This window comes from Parasteatoda tepidariorum, chromosome 9 (genome assembly GCF_982258835.1).
Source record: "Parasteatoda tepidariorum strain Cologne lab strain chromosome 9, Ptep-v5.0, whole genome shotgun sequence".
Classification (NCBI taxonomy): Eukaryota; Metazoa; Arthropoda; class Arachnida; order Araneae; family Theridiidae; genus Parasteatoda; species Parasteatoda tepidariorum.
Genome location: NC_141763.1, coordinates 90,755,396 through 90,774,546, shown reverse-complemented (window position 1 = coordinate 90,774,546; position 19,151 = coordinate 90,755,396). Strand labels below are relative to the sequence as shown.

Genomic DNA, 19,151 nt, shown 5'->3' with positions numbered 1-19,151 from the left:
ATGTGTCTAATTTGGGGGAAATCGTGAAAACTATATAGGTAAGTTAACTTTAAAAATTGATAATATACCTAAATTATAAAAACATTAAAAGAAATCATATCTTGCAAAGCAATTAAAGAGAATGTAAAAATCAGAGAATTAATATTAAAATCCTTTAAATAAAAAAATGCGAATAGCAAAAAGACTATAAAATAGAAAAATTTGCTATAATATCATGCAGAGTTAAGAAGTTTTTGTTCCAAAAAAATTTTTCGGTGCAAAAGAAAAGTAAAGTTGTAACAAAATTATTTAATTAGGACGAGAACATTAATTTCCTTTATGTTTATAACAATAACATTATTTACAATACTCTAATAGTTTAAATCTGTCTGATTTAGTGGAACTTGTAAAAACTATATTGGGTTAAAAATTAATAACACAATTAAATAAAAAATTGTAAAAATAAATCATATTTTGCTCTGTTGTTAAGGAGAATTTTAAAAATCAGAGATCTAAATAAAAAATGTCAGCCAGAAACAGTAGATGATAAAATTGAAATTAAGATATAAATAAGAAAAGCAATAAGAAACAGTAGATAATAAAATTCAAATAAAGATCTAAAAAAATGTCAATAAGAAACAGTAGATGATAAAATCATAAAAGGATCATGATCATATTTTTCTAAATAAATTTTCTGCTTTCAATGGAAATCTTAGATAAAGATAAAAGCATTAATTCTCTTTTATTATTACAATTATTTATGCATAATTTTCAATGTTCGGAAATTCGGAAAAAATGTCTGATTTAATATGTTGTAAAAACTTCATTAGTAAAATTAAATTTTTCCTCGGAAATTAATACCCTACTAGTTAAATTGAAATAATAAATCTTGTTTTGCTGTATAAAGAAGAATTTAAAATTCATAGACTTAATGATTGCAAAGGCAGAATCAGGAAGTGTAAAAGGACAAAGAGATAGATAAAATTGAAAGAATCAAAATTACATTTACTTTTATACCTGAAAGAAATCATAAATTAAGACAAAACATATTATTTTCCTTCCAATTTTATCACAATACTTACGAAATAAACGCAGAACAAAATAATTTTAAAATAGCGTATGAATTAACCTTTTCAAAATATCCAGAGTTTCAACAACATTAGTTTACACAGTATTAAGTAACGTTATGCAGTTCCTAAAGTATTATAAGGAAGTTTTAGTATGCAACTATTTAAAAAAAAAGGCTATCAAGTTCCTTACTTTTAAATTTGAAACAAAAAATGCAAAAATAAACGCATATAGCAAAGTAAATAACTAGAAAAACGGATAAATTGCAACATTTTCTGGTAGTGACGATATCCAAAACTGATAAAAGAAAAATATAAATAAATATTAATTGTACTTGAGAAACATATAAACTTATTTTTTAACTTCTTGTAATTACGTACTATTATTCTACTACTATTCTACTTCATTACTACTATTCTACTTATTATTTATTAATCTTTCATTCCAAAAAGTTAACCGACTAAATTATTGGTGTAATAAATGCTTTTTTTTAGTTTTATTTTCTATAATAGTTACGTGTTTTGTGTAATCCGAAACATTTTATAACTAATTACATAATATTATTTTACTTCTATTTCACTTTATGAGTACAATTCTACTTAATATTTAATTATCTTTAATTCCAAAAAGTTAACCGACTAAATTATTTGTGTGATAAATGTATTTTTAGCTTTATTTTCTACAATAGTTACGTGTTTTGTGTAATCCAAAGCGTTTTAACTAATTACATACTATTATTCTACTACTATTCTACTTCATTACAATTATTCTACTTATTATTTATTAATATTTAGTTCCAAAAAGTTAACCGATTTAATTATTTGTGTAATAAATGCCGCGACATTTATTACACAAATAATTAAATTAACTATTGTAGAAAATAAGACTAAAACGCGTTTTAGCCTTATTTTCTACAATAGTTAAGCGTTTTGTGTAATCCAAAAAGTTTTAACTAATTATATGCTATTATTCTACTACTATTCTACTTTATCACTACTTTTATACTTTTTATTTATTAATCTTTACTCCAAAATGTTAACCGTTTAAATTATTTGTGTAAGAAATGCTTTTTTACCCTTACTTCGACAATAGTTACGTGTTTTGTGTAATCCAAAACGTTATTTTTAGTGCAAAATTTCAACATCAGTTTTTGCCGAACATTTTCCAATGGTAATGAGAGTGCATTTTTTCGCAGTATAGAATATTTCTAAAAAAAAAATTATTACATATTTTAAAGTAAAAAGTATTTTAATCAAGTTCATAAAATTATCTAATCCATAAGCAAATGAATATCTGGTTATTCATATGACTGACTAGGTTTCTATGTTCGAAATAAAATTCCAGCTTCTGCACTTTTTGAAGAACATTTCCTAGTGCTTTCGTATAAAACAATATCTTTTGTCACCGTAAGTGGAATTCATTTTAGAAAAATTATATTCCCTCCGTCCCAAATTAGTTGCTACATTTAGATCAAAAAATTTTTTTTAAATTTTATTTGCTACATTTCAAGTAGGTGGAGTCATAAGTAACTCCTGATGCAGTTTAGTAGTTCGACACCAAAAAATTGTAATACCTGGCCTGCCAACTACTAAGAGTTTTGCAAGGTATTTTAGACATTTAAAAATTAAAACTTTCAGATTTTTTGGTAATTTTGCCCAAATTTTAAAAGCTTCACCTTGAAAAAGCTGAAACAAAAAGGCGTTGTATATGAGCTTTTAAATCGTTTATATGTAGTGGTGTGGAAGATAAGTTTAAATGGATAAAAAAATAAGGATAAGTCGTATATTTAAAATTTTACATTTCAGGAACAATTCAACCGATTATTCAAACTTTGTATTTTGTCATGTAAAACTACATATTTTATGATACCCCGATCTATCCCAGAAATTAATTTCTGCTTTACAAAATTATTATAGGCATAAATTATTTTTTGATAGACCAATTAATCCCAGAAGTTTGTTTATATGTTACAAAATTACGATAAGCAAACCTTATTTTATGATACACTGATCTGTTCCAAAAGTTAATTTTTGCGCTAACAACTTTTGGAAAGCAGAACTTATTTTATGATACACCGATTTATCCCAGAAGTTAATTTCTGTGTTAAAAACTAACAATAAGCAAAACCTATTTTATGATACACCGATTTATCCCAGAAGTTAATTTCTGCTTTACAAACTTACAATAAGCAAAACTTATTTTATGATACGCCGATTTATCCCAGAAGTTAATTTTTGCTTTATAAACGCACAATAAGCAGAATTTATTTTATGATACACCGATCTATCCTAGAAGGCAGAAGTTAATTTCTGCGTTACAAACTTACGATAAGGAGAACTTATTATATATATACATATAAATCTCATATCTATGCAGTTTGTAGTCCTAAGAGAGCTTACTCGTTTTAATTTACAACAGTTCACAACAGCGATAAGCAAAACCAAAATACTGAGATAAGTTTTATAAAGTTAAATTAATCTCTAATTAAAGTGTCTCTTTTAGTCGAAACAAATACGGAACTCTGTCGCTGAGATTCTAACATCCCAAATATAAACAGAACCGGGTGAAGTCTTTAAATTGAATGATTACCATTAAAGCACAGATTCTTACACTTTATTTGTTACGGTCGTTCAACCTAAAAGCGAATAAAGCGTCAGTTAACTTTTATTTTACAGGCATTGTAAAACAAAACTGCAATAATGGGGATTTTTATGATCAATCCAGGAAAAGAGTGAAGGGCTCTGTTCAATTTATGAAATTAATTTTGAATGTTTTATGAAATTGATTTATTGTTAACCGATTATTACATTGATTTTATTTTTAATCTGTCTGGTTTTATTTCACGAAGTTAAATTTCTTAAAAAAGAACGTTGTTTCAAAAATGTATTGTTTTATAAATATCGAAAACCACGCTAAAATAGTTTTGTTAATATGATTATAAATGCATTACGTACTTTTTAATGAATGCTTTGCTCAGAATTGTTATGTGTATTGCTCAGAATTGCTAACTATAACGTCTCATTCCACCTTAGTAACAAAATTAATGATAAAATAATAGTTAAAATTGGTAATTTATTTTCTTTTAACGCAGTATGCGTAATATTTAAAACATAAACTTTAATATGCAAATTTCTGTATTTAGCAGACAGAATGTTCCATAATAACCACCGTTTATACAGATTTTTTTTTTATTTCTTGTTCAAAGATATGTAATTTTAATCTAAAAATACAGGTTTGAGTTAATGATCTTATAAATCTTTATTATTATTATTATAAACCTAATAAAGACATAAATTCCAACTTCTTCCGTTGAAGCAAATTTTGCTCATTGCTTTTACTATTTCGATATAATGATGTTGTTTTAGGATGATTTGGCCACCGAGATACATAAACAAATAAAACAATTACATGAGACCTGATAACAGCGGGGTGAAGTTTAAAAGTGTTGGCAAAACTTCACAAACTTTCTTGTTCAAAAATATACAAGTTAGCAATCGCAAGTGAATAGTTAAGTTTAAAAAAGACAATATCTTTCTCGAAATCTAATAAGTGTCGAAAAAGGTGAGACTGAAAATATCAAAAACTGTTTGATTGCCGAAAGATGTTGAAAAGAACTTGTAAGAAACACCACCGAATTTCAGTAAGTAATGTACGAAAGCAGGGAGATAATTTAGACAGTTTTTATAAATTTTCAGAAAATGGCATACTAATCATTATTTTGAATATCTAATTTTTTTCCTTAAAATTTTAACTCTTAGTTTCATTTTTAATGACAATTCTGTTAATTTGGATGCTAACTTATTTAATATTCCTACCACTTGGAGTTAGATGATACATTTTGATCGAAGATTTTGTGCCAAATTAGTTGCTCATCTTTAGTAGATGGAATCATAAATAATTTCCGATGGAGTTTAGCTGATCAATACCAGTAAAATTATACAATCAAGGAATTCATGCGCTGTTAAAAATTTCTTGAAAAAAATACTTTAATAGCAATTTATTTAATTGTTTTTGCCGTATTCAAATGGACTGTAAAATAACCATAAATAAAATAGTAAACAAACTTTTAACTGAGAGAAAAACCGTTTGTAAACCTTTTTTTTGTTGCCATAATACTGTAAAGCAAGTAAAGTTTTATCTCCCAAACTAAGCCTAACTAATGAAGTCACTTAGTTTCTTGCAACTACATTAATATAATAGCCGAGAGGGCTAATCTGTCAGGCTCATAATCGACAGAACAAACGAGTCCCAGAGCTGACACTGAAATATTTCCTCCATTCCGTTCAACACATGAAAAGTTTCCAGTGTTCTGCACTCTCCACTGCTCGTCACCTAGCGAAAAGTCAAACTTATATGTCCAGTTAATTTTGATATGGTTTTAAAACCATCCAGTTTTGAACGGTAAAAAAATCCGTATAGTTTTGTATTCGTGGTTTTAAAACTATACTAGTTTGAAATGGTTTCAAAACCATAAAGATAAAAATGTTCTTAACCGTAACTTTACGGCTAATTGGATGGACAAATTGCTGCTGGTGGTTATTTTACCATAATTTCGAAATTGAAATTCTAATAGTGCGAATCATTAGATGAAAGCTAGTTTTATGCGATTACTGGTGCGAGAGTTATTATAAAATGTTGCGTGGCTAAAGAGTAGGTAAATCCTGGACTTTTGAAACTGATTTAAGGAGGGTAAGTGCATAGTATAGCTTACTAAAAACTCCGAAGAACATTCGAACAAAATTATAAAATCATCAGTATCAATAATTATCACTAAAGTATTGAGATGTAGCAACTAATTTGGGGCAGAATCTTATTTTTTGTCCACCATATCCCCATGAATTGGGACGACCGCGTTGCAAATGGGTGGAGCAAATGGGTTAACTTGATTCACTATCGCTAAAATATCCAGTGAACTCTCGTTACTACGATATCCGATACAACAATAACTCCCTCTATTACAATGATATTTCGTTGTCCCAATGAACTTGCATATGAATTAATGTTATCCGCATCTCAATATTGCGATATTGTTTAAAGCAATAAGCCCCTGTAAAACGATTTTTTTCCCAATTTTCAACCTTATTTTCTCCATTTATTATTGGTTTTCAAATAATGTAATAAATCTTATTTTATCATATTTTGCCATTTTTTGCGGTCTTTTCTGACAGAAGAAGACTCACTGCTGATTATGTACTTATCTTATTTCTTTTCATTAAAGTGAATGACTTTTGTATTCAGATTTTATTGCCCCATTCTTGATGTACATAGTCCACCCCAAGATCTTCCATTCTTAGAATTGCCTCCCTTAACTCTTAAGAAGTCACAGATGTAACATTGCTATCTGATTTCATATTTAACCATAATTACCACTCTGCAAATTAAATTTTTATACAATATATAAATTTATAGTTAATACATATATAACATTAAAATTAAAAAAAATCTTATTGTGTCCCTAAAGTATATAGGCCCTCCATATAATCTATTCATCTACAATAGAGTTTCCCAAACGTATGACTTTTGTGTACCCTTTAGAAATTTTCGTAACACTGTGTACCACTAATACAAAAATGAATGTATTTTTTACTATAAAATAATTGCACAAAAGTTAAAAATCTGTTGACACCACTGATTATTAACTGGCTGTTGACACCACTGATTATTAACTGGCTGTTGACACCACTAATTATTAGCTGTTAACTCTGCAAAAAATAGCCAATAGAAAAATACGTAATCGTAAATTTTTAATGGCTAGCTTTGTTTTTAAATAATTTTTTTTGTTGAAAATTTCGCTTGTTGCAAGATATTTTGCCTAAGAACGCGTACCTCCGCTAAACTGTTCCCGTACCCCTGGGGGTACGCGTACCACACTTTGGGAAACACTGATCTACAACAATATATTTATTTGGCCCCCAAAATATTGTCGCGAGGTTTTACGTACTTACTATCACCAGATATGGGAACGTTTAAGAAGCAACGAGTAAAAGTACAAGTACTTTAAGCAAAAATACCGAGTAAAACGTTTTGATTTGGAAAAGTAACGAGGAAAAAGTACAAGTAAAAGTATAGGTACAAAAAGAAACCAAATGATTTTCAAGTACATTTCGAAGAAATTGAGAATTCGAAGTAACTTTAAATTTCATTAAAAAATGATAAGAAAAATGTAAAATTTTTAACTTTAAGGCATTCAGTTATAATTTAAATACTGAAAATTTTCAAAATGCATGAAAACATTATAGAATTTATTGAAAGAGTGAACGTTGCGTTGAAAATATCCAGAAACCAAACCATAAGTTAAAATTCAATGTTTGTATAGAAAAAGGAGTTTTAGTTTATGTTAATTTTGAAGCTGCCAAATGTTTAGAAATTTCGTTTTTGCTCTCGGAAACAGTAGTAATAAATTAAATTTTTGAACAAATTCGATAAACATTAGAATGTTTATTTAAAGAAATAAGTTAATAAATAAGAATTTGTATATTCATATGTAGGAAATCCATTAAATTAAGTCTCGTTGTCATAAACGTTAAAAAAATTATTTTTAAACTTTAAAGAAATATATATATATATATATATATATATATATATATATATATATATATATATATATATATAGCACTCCTTTTGCGGATATAATCGTGTGAGCTGATGAAGAGATTATATCTTTTCTTAGTTTTGTTTTCCAAATTTTAATAAATTATTTTTTTTTTTTTTTTTTTTTTTTTTTTTTTTTTTTAAAGGTATTAAAAATTATGTTCTTTTAAATTCTTTTAAAATATTATTGCTAATAAATTTTTTTCTCTTGTCATTAATTTGTTTTTTTTCCCCATATTTTCTCAATTTTTTAGCTTATATTATGAGTTCTATATACTTGCAGCTTAAGCGCAGTTAATAAAACTTATTAATTATTTTCGTTTTTCTCTTTGTTTTTTTGTGCTATGTTATAGTGATCATATTTAAAGCAGCTTTAGCGCTTGATATTATCTACTATTACCTTACTTCCGTTTTCTTTTTGTTTCCGTTTTTAGTTTGTTTTTGTTTTTATTGTGCTATGTTATAGTGATCATATTTAAAGCAGCTTTAGCGCTTAATATTATCTACTATTAGCTTACTTTCGTTTTCTTTTTGTTTCCATTTTTAGTTCGTCTTCTAATTTCGTGTGTTTAGGGAATTGCTCTTTGAGCCTAATTTTCGGACTTCAGCAGCAATAATATTTGACTCCTGCTAAAAATCAATTCAAAATGAGTAAATCCTGTTTTTTTTTTTTTTTAATAGTTGTTTTAATTTTCAAACTTTTTAATTACAAGCTTTAAATTATCATGTATTATACTATTACCTTGCGCGCATCCATTTTCGGGCCCACCCAAGGTAACTAACAAATTAGACGCGCTTCAGTTTTGCAGTAAGAACGTGCCATAAGATATCACTTTATTTATGCTTCTGTTTTCATATATTGTAATCTGGCAATCTTATTACGAAAATATTATAAATCATTCTTGAAAGATTCCGGTACGCGTAAGTTCATTTAATTCGCTCCTCACTATGTAGATTTCTTTTCGTGTACTGATCTCTAATCTCTTTACATTTTATTTTCAGTTTTTTTGCTTTATATATTTCTTTGTTTTTCCGTACATATTTTTTACTTAATGTGTTCCAATTTCGTTTAAAATTTTTTGAGTGCTCCTCACACTGTTGTATTGATATACTTTGCTTTGGCTATATTAATACAATATTAGAAAGCATTCCTTTTGCGGATATAATCGTGTGAGCTGATGAAGAGATTATATCTTTTCTTAGTTTTGTTTTCCAAATTTTAATAAATTATTATTATTATTTTTTTTTTTTTTTTTTTTTTTTTTAAAGGTATTAAAAATTATGTTCTTTTAAATTCTTTTAAAATATTATTGCTAATAAATTTTTTTCTCTTGTCATTAATTTGTTTTTTTTTCCCATATTTTCTCAATTTTTTAGCTTATATTATGAGTTCTATATACTTGCAGCTTAAGCGCAGTTAATAAAACTTATTAATTATTTTCGTTTTTCTCTTTGTTTTTTTGTGCTATATATATATATATATATATATATATATATATATATATATATATATATATATATATATATATATATATATATATATATATATATATATGCAATATTGAATACACGTATAATTACAAAAGTTTTATTGTTAAAGTTAATGATATGATGAACTAGATATCTATATGGTAAAATTCGAAAAAAGGAAAAAATATTTTTTATACAAACTGTACAGTTTTTTTTAATGCGTACGATATTTCACTTAAAATACGATATTTCACACTCTCTTAATTTGTTTTGAGGAAAACTATTATAGAAATCCAGAAAAAAGTAACGATTTCTTCCGAAATTCTCGTTTCAAGTACTTCTACTTTTTCGCAAAAACTATTCAGTGTTTTGTTTTGTAACTTCATATGAAAGTGTAACACAGTTCTGCAGATTTCTAAAAGTTTATAAAGAATTTTAGACTGATAAATTGCAGAAATACTCCATTTGTCCATTCCGAACCTAGGTTCACCTGAGCCTTCTCACTATTAACGAGTACTGATTTTTTTCATCACGCTCTCTTTACTGGTAGTCCAATTAGATTTCAATAGCGGTTTTTCCATCTTAATAATAATTTGAGTTTCTCAATGTGTATACTGTTTAAAAAGGATTCTAAATATACTTATTAAGAGCAGTACTTTTTCAAAATAGTTATATTCTGTTGCAAGTTAAGAAAAAACCATTATCTCTATGGAAAGAGCCTGTTTGCATCTAAGTACACGCCAAAAGGACGCCAAGCTCCCAGCACGAACGAATATCAACATCGCTAAATCTTGAAAAGAGGTTGCACAGCCTTCTTTTTGCTTGCTTTCTCAAATCGTGTTAAATAGAATTATCAACTAACATGTAATAAGAATTAATAAAAATGATATCTGAAAATCGTAACAAATATACGCCGTTCTGTTCGCAATTAAAGAAACTGATGAAAGAATTATAAATATTGTTTCTTGCAGACGATTTTCTGCTACAGCGAAACATAAGTAAAAATTCTTTATCTCGCATTTGATTTGCTAAGGGTATGTCAGCATAAAACCCGCTATTTTCAGTACTCCAATCAAGTCCAATGCTCTTGCAACGTCATATAGCTGTTTCTTTTTCAGGAACGAATGCTCTCCGAATTAATCAAAATATGTCGCCTAGTGTAGAATTCAAGTAAGACTACAAAACTATAAGTTTTTTTTAATAACTCCGAGACATATTAAGGACGAATCAAATTTCTGTCTGACTTGTTTAACTTTTAAAAGCTTTTAAATTGTTATATATATATACACAGGGTGATTCTAAAAAAATGGACGAAATTTTAGGAAGTGATAGTACACACTCAAGCAAACAATTTTTATCAAAGAATGCATGGTCGAAAGCAAAACGCAAAACCACTAGAGGGGGTCAAATTTTATGTTCTTATATGAGGCAAAAACACACAAAGAACGATGAAGTTAAGTTACAAAAGCAAATTTAATGGCATTTGATTACAATAAGTGTTCAAAACAGTAGCCGGCAGCGGCTATGCACGCAGCACAACGGCGAAGAAAAGGTAGGCGAACATTCTGAAACACACCAGGCATATCACGAACTTTCCCTGCAGCGGTCGAAAGCTTGGCAACAAGTAACGCAGCGCAGTAACTCGCAACAGGAATTTCACGTTTGCATCAAACAACTTTCTAAATGTGCAAGCACCTTTGCGTTTGGCTTTCGACCTTGCATTCTTTGATAAAAATTGTTTGCATGGGTGTGTTCTATCACTTCCTGAATTTTTGCCCATCTTTGTAGAATCACCCTGTATATATATATATATATATATATATATATATATATATATATATATATATATATATATATATATATATATATATATATATATATATATATATATATATATATATATATATATATATATATATATATATATATATATATATATATATATATATATATATACAGAGAGAGAGAGAGAGACTCCTTTAATGGAATCCCGCAAAGAAAATAGTGTAGTGTGTCTACCACTAATAACTTATTATTTTTTTGAAAATTTATTTGAAAGTTATTATATTTTTTAAATCAATTTAAAAAATTATAATTTTTTTAGTTTGACATTTCCCCTACCCCAGATGAAAATTATCAAAATCAATACCATATTCTCCGTTTTTTTAAAAATTTTATGGGCCTAGATAATACAGCATTGGAGTAAGTTTTTAAATAATAAAAAATTTGAACAATAACTACTTTGATTTCCTCAAAACTATAACTTTTCCCATTAGTGACGTTCTGCGTCATTTTTAGACGAAGCCTATAGGGCACTGGCTAAAGATAGGTTAAACTTGACCTAACTGTCTTGAGTAACTGCTACAAACTCACATCAGTTATGAAAATAGCGCATTATTTTCGAAAAAGCCTAATTTCATGCGAGAACAGAATCTTCGAAAAATAGTCTTAAGAAGAATTTATTAGGCTTCGAGAAAATGAACTTAAAAAAGTTTTTCGAAGAACTCTAATGTAGGAGTAGATATCGAACGCTCAAATATCGTCTCATACCCTTTTGTGGTCCTGAGGATGACAGGCGATATGACATGGTCGAAGGGGGGCAGGCACTCAAACTTTGGCAAAAATCATCACGTGATTATAGAATGCTTTCCGCACCTTGGCAATATAATTTTTTTCGCCATCTTCAATCTCTTCTTCCTTTCTTTGGCGAAGTGGAGAGTACTTGGCATCTCGACAAGGAAAAAAAATTTTTTTTTTGTAATGATCTTCAACTTCTAAGGTATTTCAATTTCTTTTTTTAAAGTTTGAGTTTTAAAATGTCTCCTAAATTTTTGTAAGATGTCGAAAATACTAAGAGAATGTTTGTTGATTTGATTGTTTTTAGTTGAGCTTTGATAATTCAACATTTAAGATGAGGTTGCTATTTTCGAAAGAGATTGCTACAATAGAAAATTTTAAAATTTTTTAATAACTTTAGTGATTGGATTATAATTATCACATGCACAGTTTCTTTATTCAGCTAAATAATATTCCTTTTTAAAAAATTATTTTGACACAAGTCTTTCTTAAAACGTAAGATTGATTATGAATCCAACGGTTATAATAATTTAAATAATTATAATCATTAAAATATTTGTAAACATTTGTAGGAAATTTGAACAATGTTGAATAAACGTTTTTTAAAAAAATCTAGTGTAATAAGCAAAAAATCATATTTTTTTAGAGATATTAATAAATATAGAAACATAACAAACATAACGTAACAAACATAACATAACAAGATAATAAAACTAACTAACTCAGTGGCGCGACAGCCCATTAAGAGGGCCAAGGCCGACTGTGCCCATCTCAGTTTTCTTGACCTTGGGCTCTGGGGTGCAGGAGCATATGTTCCGGTCAGGTGGTCAGCCGAACGCGGGACCCCCAGTGTTAGTTCCCAAGCATGCTTGGTACTCATTTTATCGACCCACTGAAGGGATGAAAGGCTGAACAAGATAATAACATAACATAAAATAAGATGATGAGGATGCAAATGATATTTTAGCGATGATAAAAAAGCGCACTTATCAAATGCTAAACATCTGAACTAAGGGCTTAAAAAGGAGAGAATTTAAAAAATAAAGTCCCTCTTAGCAAGACTAGAAGCGTGAAAAATCTTTACTAGCCATACCTTTGACTCTTTACACTTACAAAGAATATGGGGATAAAAAATTAAAAGAGGGAAAAAAACTCACCTCGAGCATATAATTTTTCCTCGAAACATTGACCTAATAAATTTAGACACCCTCGACATAATTTTCCCTCTGCAATATTTAAATTGAGGTCTGCGTTAATCTGGTGCTCGCTTTTTGATGAATGCATTTAGAGTACAATGATTTTATTTTTTTCTCCACAGTCCTTTAAACAAATTCAACTTATTTCTAAATATTTTTCTCCTCAATTGGTATGTTTAAATTGTCATGGTTTAGATTCCCATTTTTCTAATAAAATAAGAGTTTCAATATCTACTTTAAAGTCTCTTTAAAGTAGAGTTGTAATATCTACTTTAAGATCTCCTTAAAGTAGAGTTTCAATATCGTCTTTAAGGTCTCCTTAAGAAGAGTTTCAACATCTTCTTTAAAGGTTTACCTAAAGAAGAGTTTTAATATCTACTTTAAGATCTCCTCAAGGCAGAGTTTTAATATCTACTTTAAGGCCTCCTCAAGGCAAAGTTTTAATATCTACTTTTAGGTATCCTTAAAGAAGAGTTTCAATATCTACTTTAAGGTCTCCTCAATGCAAAATTTTAATATCTACTTTAAGGTCTCCTTAAAGAAGAGTTTTAATATCTTCTGTAAGGTCTCCTTTAAGAAGAGTTTCAATATCTACTTTAAGGTCTCCTTAAAGAAGAGTTTTAATATCTTCTGTAAGGTCTCCTTTAAGAAGAGTTTTAATATCTACTTTAAGGTATCCTTAAGGAAGAATTTTAATATCTGCTTTAAGGTCTTCTTAAAGAAGAGTTTTAATATCTACTTTAAGGTCTCCTCAAGGCATAAAAGAAGAGTTTTCAGGAGTTCGATCAAATTATGGAAGCATTTCTATACTAACTCAATGTGAATAATATTTATTTAAGCAGCAAATGTTTCGAAAATTTTAAAAAAAAGGCTAAGCAATTGTCAGAATTTGAAAGATACTTGAATCCGTTTAGAAATGGAGATCTTTTTTCCCATGCCAAATTTCGGATCGACCAAATTAAGGAGAGAAAGTAAACAACTTTTATATAGCATTAATGCCAGGAAATCAAATTCATTCTAAAGGATTGCAATAGCTATATTAGAATAATTTTTAAATTAAAGTGGTATTTAAAATTGAAGCTTTTAGATGCAGTACTATTTTTACCAATGCAAAATTTGCATCGTTCAAAATGAGCGCAGGAAATTAAAAGCTTCTTTCCCTATACCACTATAGTTAAAAAACATTCTAGTATAAAAATTGCAATCCCATAAAATTATTTCCAAATAAACGTTATGAATCTTAAATTTTAGTATCAAACAAATCCAGGAAAAATGTCGGAAAATAAAATCCCAAGTCATATCTTTAACTCTTCATATTTTCAAAGAATATTGGGAGAAAAAATAAAAAAAAGAAGAAATATTCACCTGGAACAAATAATTTTCCCGCGAACATTGACCTAATAATTTCGCACATCTACATACGATTTTTCTTTTGCAATGCTTGAATTGATGACTGCGTTCATCTGGTGCTTGTTTTTTTTCCTAATACTAATACTTCTGGTGCTTGCTTTTTCATGAATGCATTTAAAGTTCTTCAATAATTTTATTTTTTCTCCACAATGTTTTAATCAATATTTAACTTGTTTCTAAACATTTTTCTTCTCAATTGGTACGTTTAAATTGTTATGGTTTAGATTCCCATTTTTCTAACAAAATAAACTACAAAACTGATTATAAACTAAAACATTCGCAAATTTCAACATCCCGGAAAAGTTTTAGACGCTGATAGCTCTTTTTTATGATATTTTTACGAAAGTTAAAAAAAATCTCTACCAACGATATCTCTTAACTCTATACTTCTAAAGAATATGAGGATAAAAAACGGAAAAAACTCACCTCGAGCATATAAATTTTCTAGCAAAATTGACCTTATAATTTTACTCATAATTTAAGATATTTTTACGGAGATAAAAAATACTGAAAAATTTCTACCAGCGATATACTTACAAAGAATATAGGATTTAAAAAATAAATACGTGAAAAAACGATTACTTCAAGCAGATAAATTTCCCTCTAAAATTGACCTTATAATTTTACACATTTACATACAACTCTTCTACTGCAATGCATGAATCAGGGCTGGATTACCCATTATGCCAGACTGGGCCATGGCCTGGGGCCCCTAATGATTAGGGGCCCCCTTAAAATGGATTTTTTGGAAATAAATTAAAAAAAATTAAGAAAAACAATGATTTTTCAAATTTTTTCAAAATGTTATGATTATTTTTTAGCTCTAATTTAATTAAATAAAGTAAAATTAAATTTATTTTTATTTATTTTAATTTTAAATATGCTTTCTTAAATGAAAAGATATAAAAATTCTTTTATATTTGAATAAATAAAAAATATACGAAAAAAAAATTTAATCTAAGGGCCCCAAAAATTTGAATCTCCTAGGGCCCCGCCTACGCTTAATCCGGCCCTGGCTTGAATTGATATATGCGTTAATATGTATGGTTCTACACAAATTTAGCTAGACGTTAATGCTACAAAGTAGGTTAGAAATAAAAATTCTTGCAGATTTTAACATCCCAGAAAAGTTTTAGACGTTAAAGTCCCTCTTTTTTAAGTATTTTTGCGAAGGTAAAAACCTGAAAAATCTCTACAAACGATATCTTATAAATCCTTATACTTACAAAGAATATGGGGATGAAAAAAACGAAAAAGGGGAGAGAAAAAACTTACAAGCATGTAATTTTCCCTCTGCATCGCGCCCCGTCACAGTGAAAGGGCGAAAAATTTTCATTCAATTTTACCGTTACATTTTTATCGCTAGGTTGCGACCCCGACTTCCCATTAGCGAAACGAAGGCGAAGACAGGCAGCTCGTTATGACGAACCAACCGCGCAAGCCATCAAATGACTTCTTGTTTTTATTGTTCTTTATTCCACCTTTCTTTTCCCTCACCCCCCTTCTTATCACTTCTATCACCATCACCTTTTCTTCCAGGAGATGCCCCAAGAGGTTATGATTCGGAGTTTTTGTTGTTCGGAGTTTTAATCTTTAGATATTGAACTTCTATATGCTCAAATACAATGTTCTTGAAAAAGGGCAGATCATTCTGAGGTATTTGAGAATAGGAGTAAAGCGAAGAAGAAAAAAAATTATGGTTTATTTATTTCGTTTGTTTCTTTTTCTTTTTATGGTTTTATGAAATCGTCAGCTTTAGATAAGTATTGCAGTTTTAATGTTGTTTGTTTAAAGAAGAAAAATAAAAGTTAATGTCGTTTCATGAGTCAGGATAATAAAATGTTCCATAGCTCGAAAATGCACTTACTTCATATGAATACTAAATGATCGTCACAAGATTACTTATCATAGCTTTTTTTTTGTAAATTTTTTTATCTCTAAATCTATTACCTAACAAATAAATTCAACTAATACAAAAGTTATAAATTAAGTCAAATATGAAGGGGAAGGGGAGGGTAAATCCAGAGAAATAGAATATTTCTGTTATTCATCACTCAAAAATTCCCAGTCAATTCTATCTGAATAGCAAAACTATATTACACTTTCATAACTTGTAATAAAATAAAACAATATATTGTTATATTGGAAAATAAAAGGCAAGGTTTTAAAAGTAACTTCTTAATTTTTACTGCATGTGCAACTTCAGGTAGTTTTTATTCACCCTTTTTATTATATACTAGCCGCCTAAGGTGGCCAGCTGTCCGCCACGCTTAAGGTTTTCACAAATAAAGTTTTTTAAAGCATAGCAGGAAATCTGAAGATTAGTGGACAATTAAAGTGTTACTGTCCTGCAATTTTGTCTTCATATCCAGTTCTGCTGCAGATGTGTTATAGCTCTTGAGGATGTTTGAAGATGTAACTTTGCTATAGTAACCTAAGGCCTATGGTAACCTAACCTATAATATAACTATCAGGTGGAGATTTTTTTTTCTTCTTAAAGGCCTCAGAAATTGTAAAAGCATACAAAAGTTGCCTTCGAAATCATCATTGGCCAATAGCTGAAAATTAAACGCGATCCTCTTCCAATCTTCTTTGACGTTCCTCAGGTGTTTCTCGGGCCCTAGCACTGCTAGTTAAGACACGATCCTCTTCTAATCTTCTTTGACGTTTCTCTGATACTTTTTAAGCTCTAGAATTGCTTGTCGAAATTCGGTCATGTTCCATCCTTCTTTGACGTTCCACAGACGTTTCTTGGGCCCTTCTTCTTTGAGAATCTCTTAATACCTTTTCCTTTGACAAAATACAAAGTTTTTTGGAAGGCGGTTCTGCCATGTCAGTAATCGGGTTTTTAAGAAGTCAACGAATACTTTAGAACAACAATTACTATGAAAGTAAATCATGAAACTTCAATATTAAAATCTAAGTGCTTACCTGCAAACTGAAACTTTCTGAAAATAACTAATTACATTTAATAAAAACTGTTAAAATAAAGAATAGAAAAACCAAAGAGATCCAAGGTAAGTGTGATCGTTCCTTCAAAAACAATTAAATTCCTATTTTATATATTATATAGCTACAACGCTTAAGAAAAAAAAACTAAAATGCTAAATATATGAAAAGAACACGAAAACGAATTAATTTTTTATGGTATCAATTTCTATTTCTATATAATTTTTTATGGTATCAATTTCTATTTCTATATCGCTACAAAAACTATCGTCTTCGCTTAAGAAAAAAAAAATAGAGGGTGGAAAGAAGAAGAAAAACTTATTATAACAATTATGAACAGCGACAAATATATCAAAGCGAAGCGTTCTATTTAGTTGTCGAAAATTAATATTTCAATTGTAAGGTTCGCATTAGCATACATTTATAAGAGTGGAGAAAAGTATATGCATTTTTTAATAGTTTTTTTAATATGGCTCTTTGAAGACGAAAAAGCATAGATTTTCTTACAAAATGACTGATAACTAAAAAACTAATCCAAATTTTTGAAAAAGAAAAAAAAATACTTCTTCATTATGTCAAAACACAATTATGTGCCGAGTTTCGTGCCCGGGCGAGGCTTCTGGGGCGATATATTGTGATTACAGACAGACAGACAAACAGACACGCACACAGCCGCGTTTATTATTATGTATAGATGAATATGTTTATAATGCACTTTACTAGTCACACTAATTATTACTCACATTAAAAGAACTACATTAATTACTTATTGCACAGTTTTAAGCTTTTTTTTTTTAATTTAAAAAAGAAATTTTGTAGTCAATTTTAAACAGCTCCAAAAATTTTGTTTCATTTTATTGAATTTATTTGAAGCCACCTCGTGAGCTGGAGGAAAATATGGTGTAGTTTCCAAGAACTGTATGAAGTCCTCAAATGAGGACTGCACGGAAAAATATAATGTAAATGTCCCCATGTGAAGATCATATTCGCGAGTTAAAATGTGTAAAATGTGCTAAAATTTAAAATTTTTAGAAAAAATTAAAAGTACTTAATTTTAGTAAGTTTTTTTCAAAGCTTTATATTTCTAGAAAAAAATAGCATCCCCCCCTATTATTTTAAATTCGAATTTCAGGAGAATGCGCCATACTATCAGCGTGATCTATGGGATTTTCTGAATTTAATATGGGGCTCTCGGGTACAAAAGGTCGGAACCCTTACCAGAAATTAAACTTTAAGAGGTCTGAATTTTAAATTAAATTCTGTGTTATACCACAAAAAGTAAAATATTAAAAGAAATAGAATATATACAGTAAATAGTGGCTACATTGAATAAAGAACGTTCGGATAAAGTTGTGATAAAGCTCTAGAACTTCGAAAAGAGTGATGACATCCTGTGTCATAAGGGCGCATCCTCGTCATTTCCCCCCATCATAATAACCATTTTTCATACAGAAGCGATTGCACCCTGATTTTTTTTGGGACCGCCTTTCGATATCTTAGTTGTATAGCGAGAGTAAGTAATGCTAAAAGGAATTTTATTTTTCAATCCGATATATTATGGTTTTTAGGATTCATTACATGCACTTTTATTTATTACGGAAAAATTTACTTATTAAATAGAACGAAACGTGGAAAAAAATTTATATATAGCCATCATTTCGGTTTAACACTTTGTACGATACAACGCATAACTGAATTATACTAGTTATATTATCTAACATTGATAATAGTGATTTTTTTTTAATATTTTAAAAATAATGTATGCATTTGTAATATTTTTAATAATAAATAAAAAATTAAAAAAAAAACACAAATGAGCAGTCATATTTATTCTAAAATAATAAAAGTTAATTATGAAACGTAAAATGGGAAATATTCTGATTTTACAACATCCATGATAGAACCTTTGCT

The 19,151-nt window shown here is 28.6% G+C and overlaps 2 protein-coding genes across 2 annotated transcripts in view; one reads left to right on the top strand and one right to left on the bottom strand.

Annotated features, from left to right (window-relative positions):
- Positions 1–15,663, bottom strand: part of LOC107436811 (LRP2-binding protein) — a 44,545-nt gene extending 28,882 nt beyond the window's left edge. The window contains exon 1 of the mRNA XM_087152334.1: positions 15,567–15,663. Within this exon, the coding sequence (XP_087008460.1) occupies positions 15,567–15,590 (24 nt within the window). The 5' untranslated portion in view covers positions 15,591–15,663. The remainder of the gene's footprint in view (positions 1–15,566) is intronic.
- The window catches only part of LOC107437267 (synaptic vesicular amine transporter-like), a 95,898-nt gene that overhangs the window by 1,407 nt on the left and 75,340 nt on the right, over positions 1–19,151 (top strand). The gene's annotated exons all lie outside the window — the stretch shown is intronic.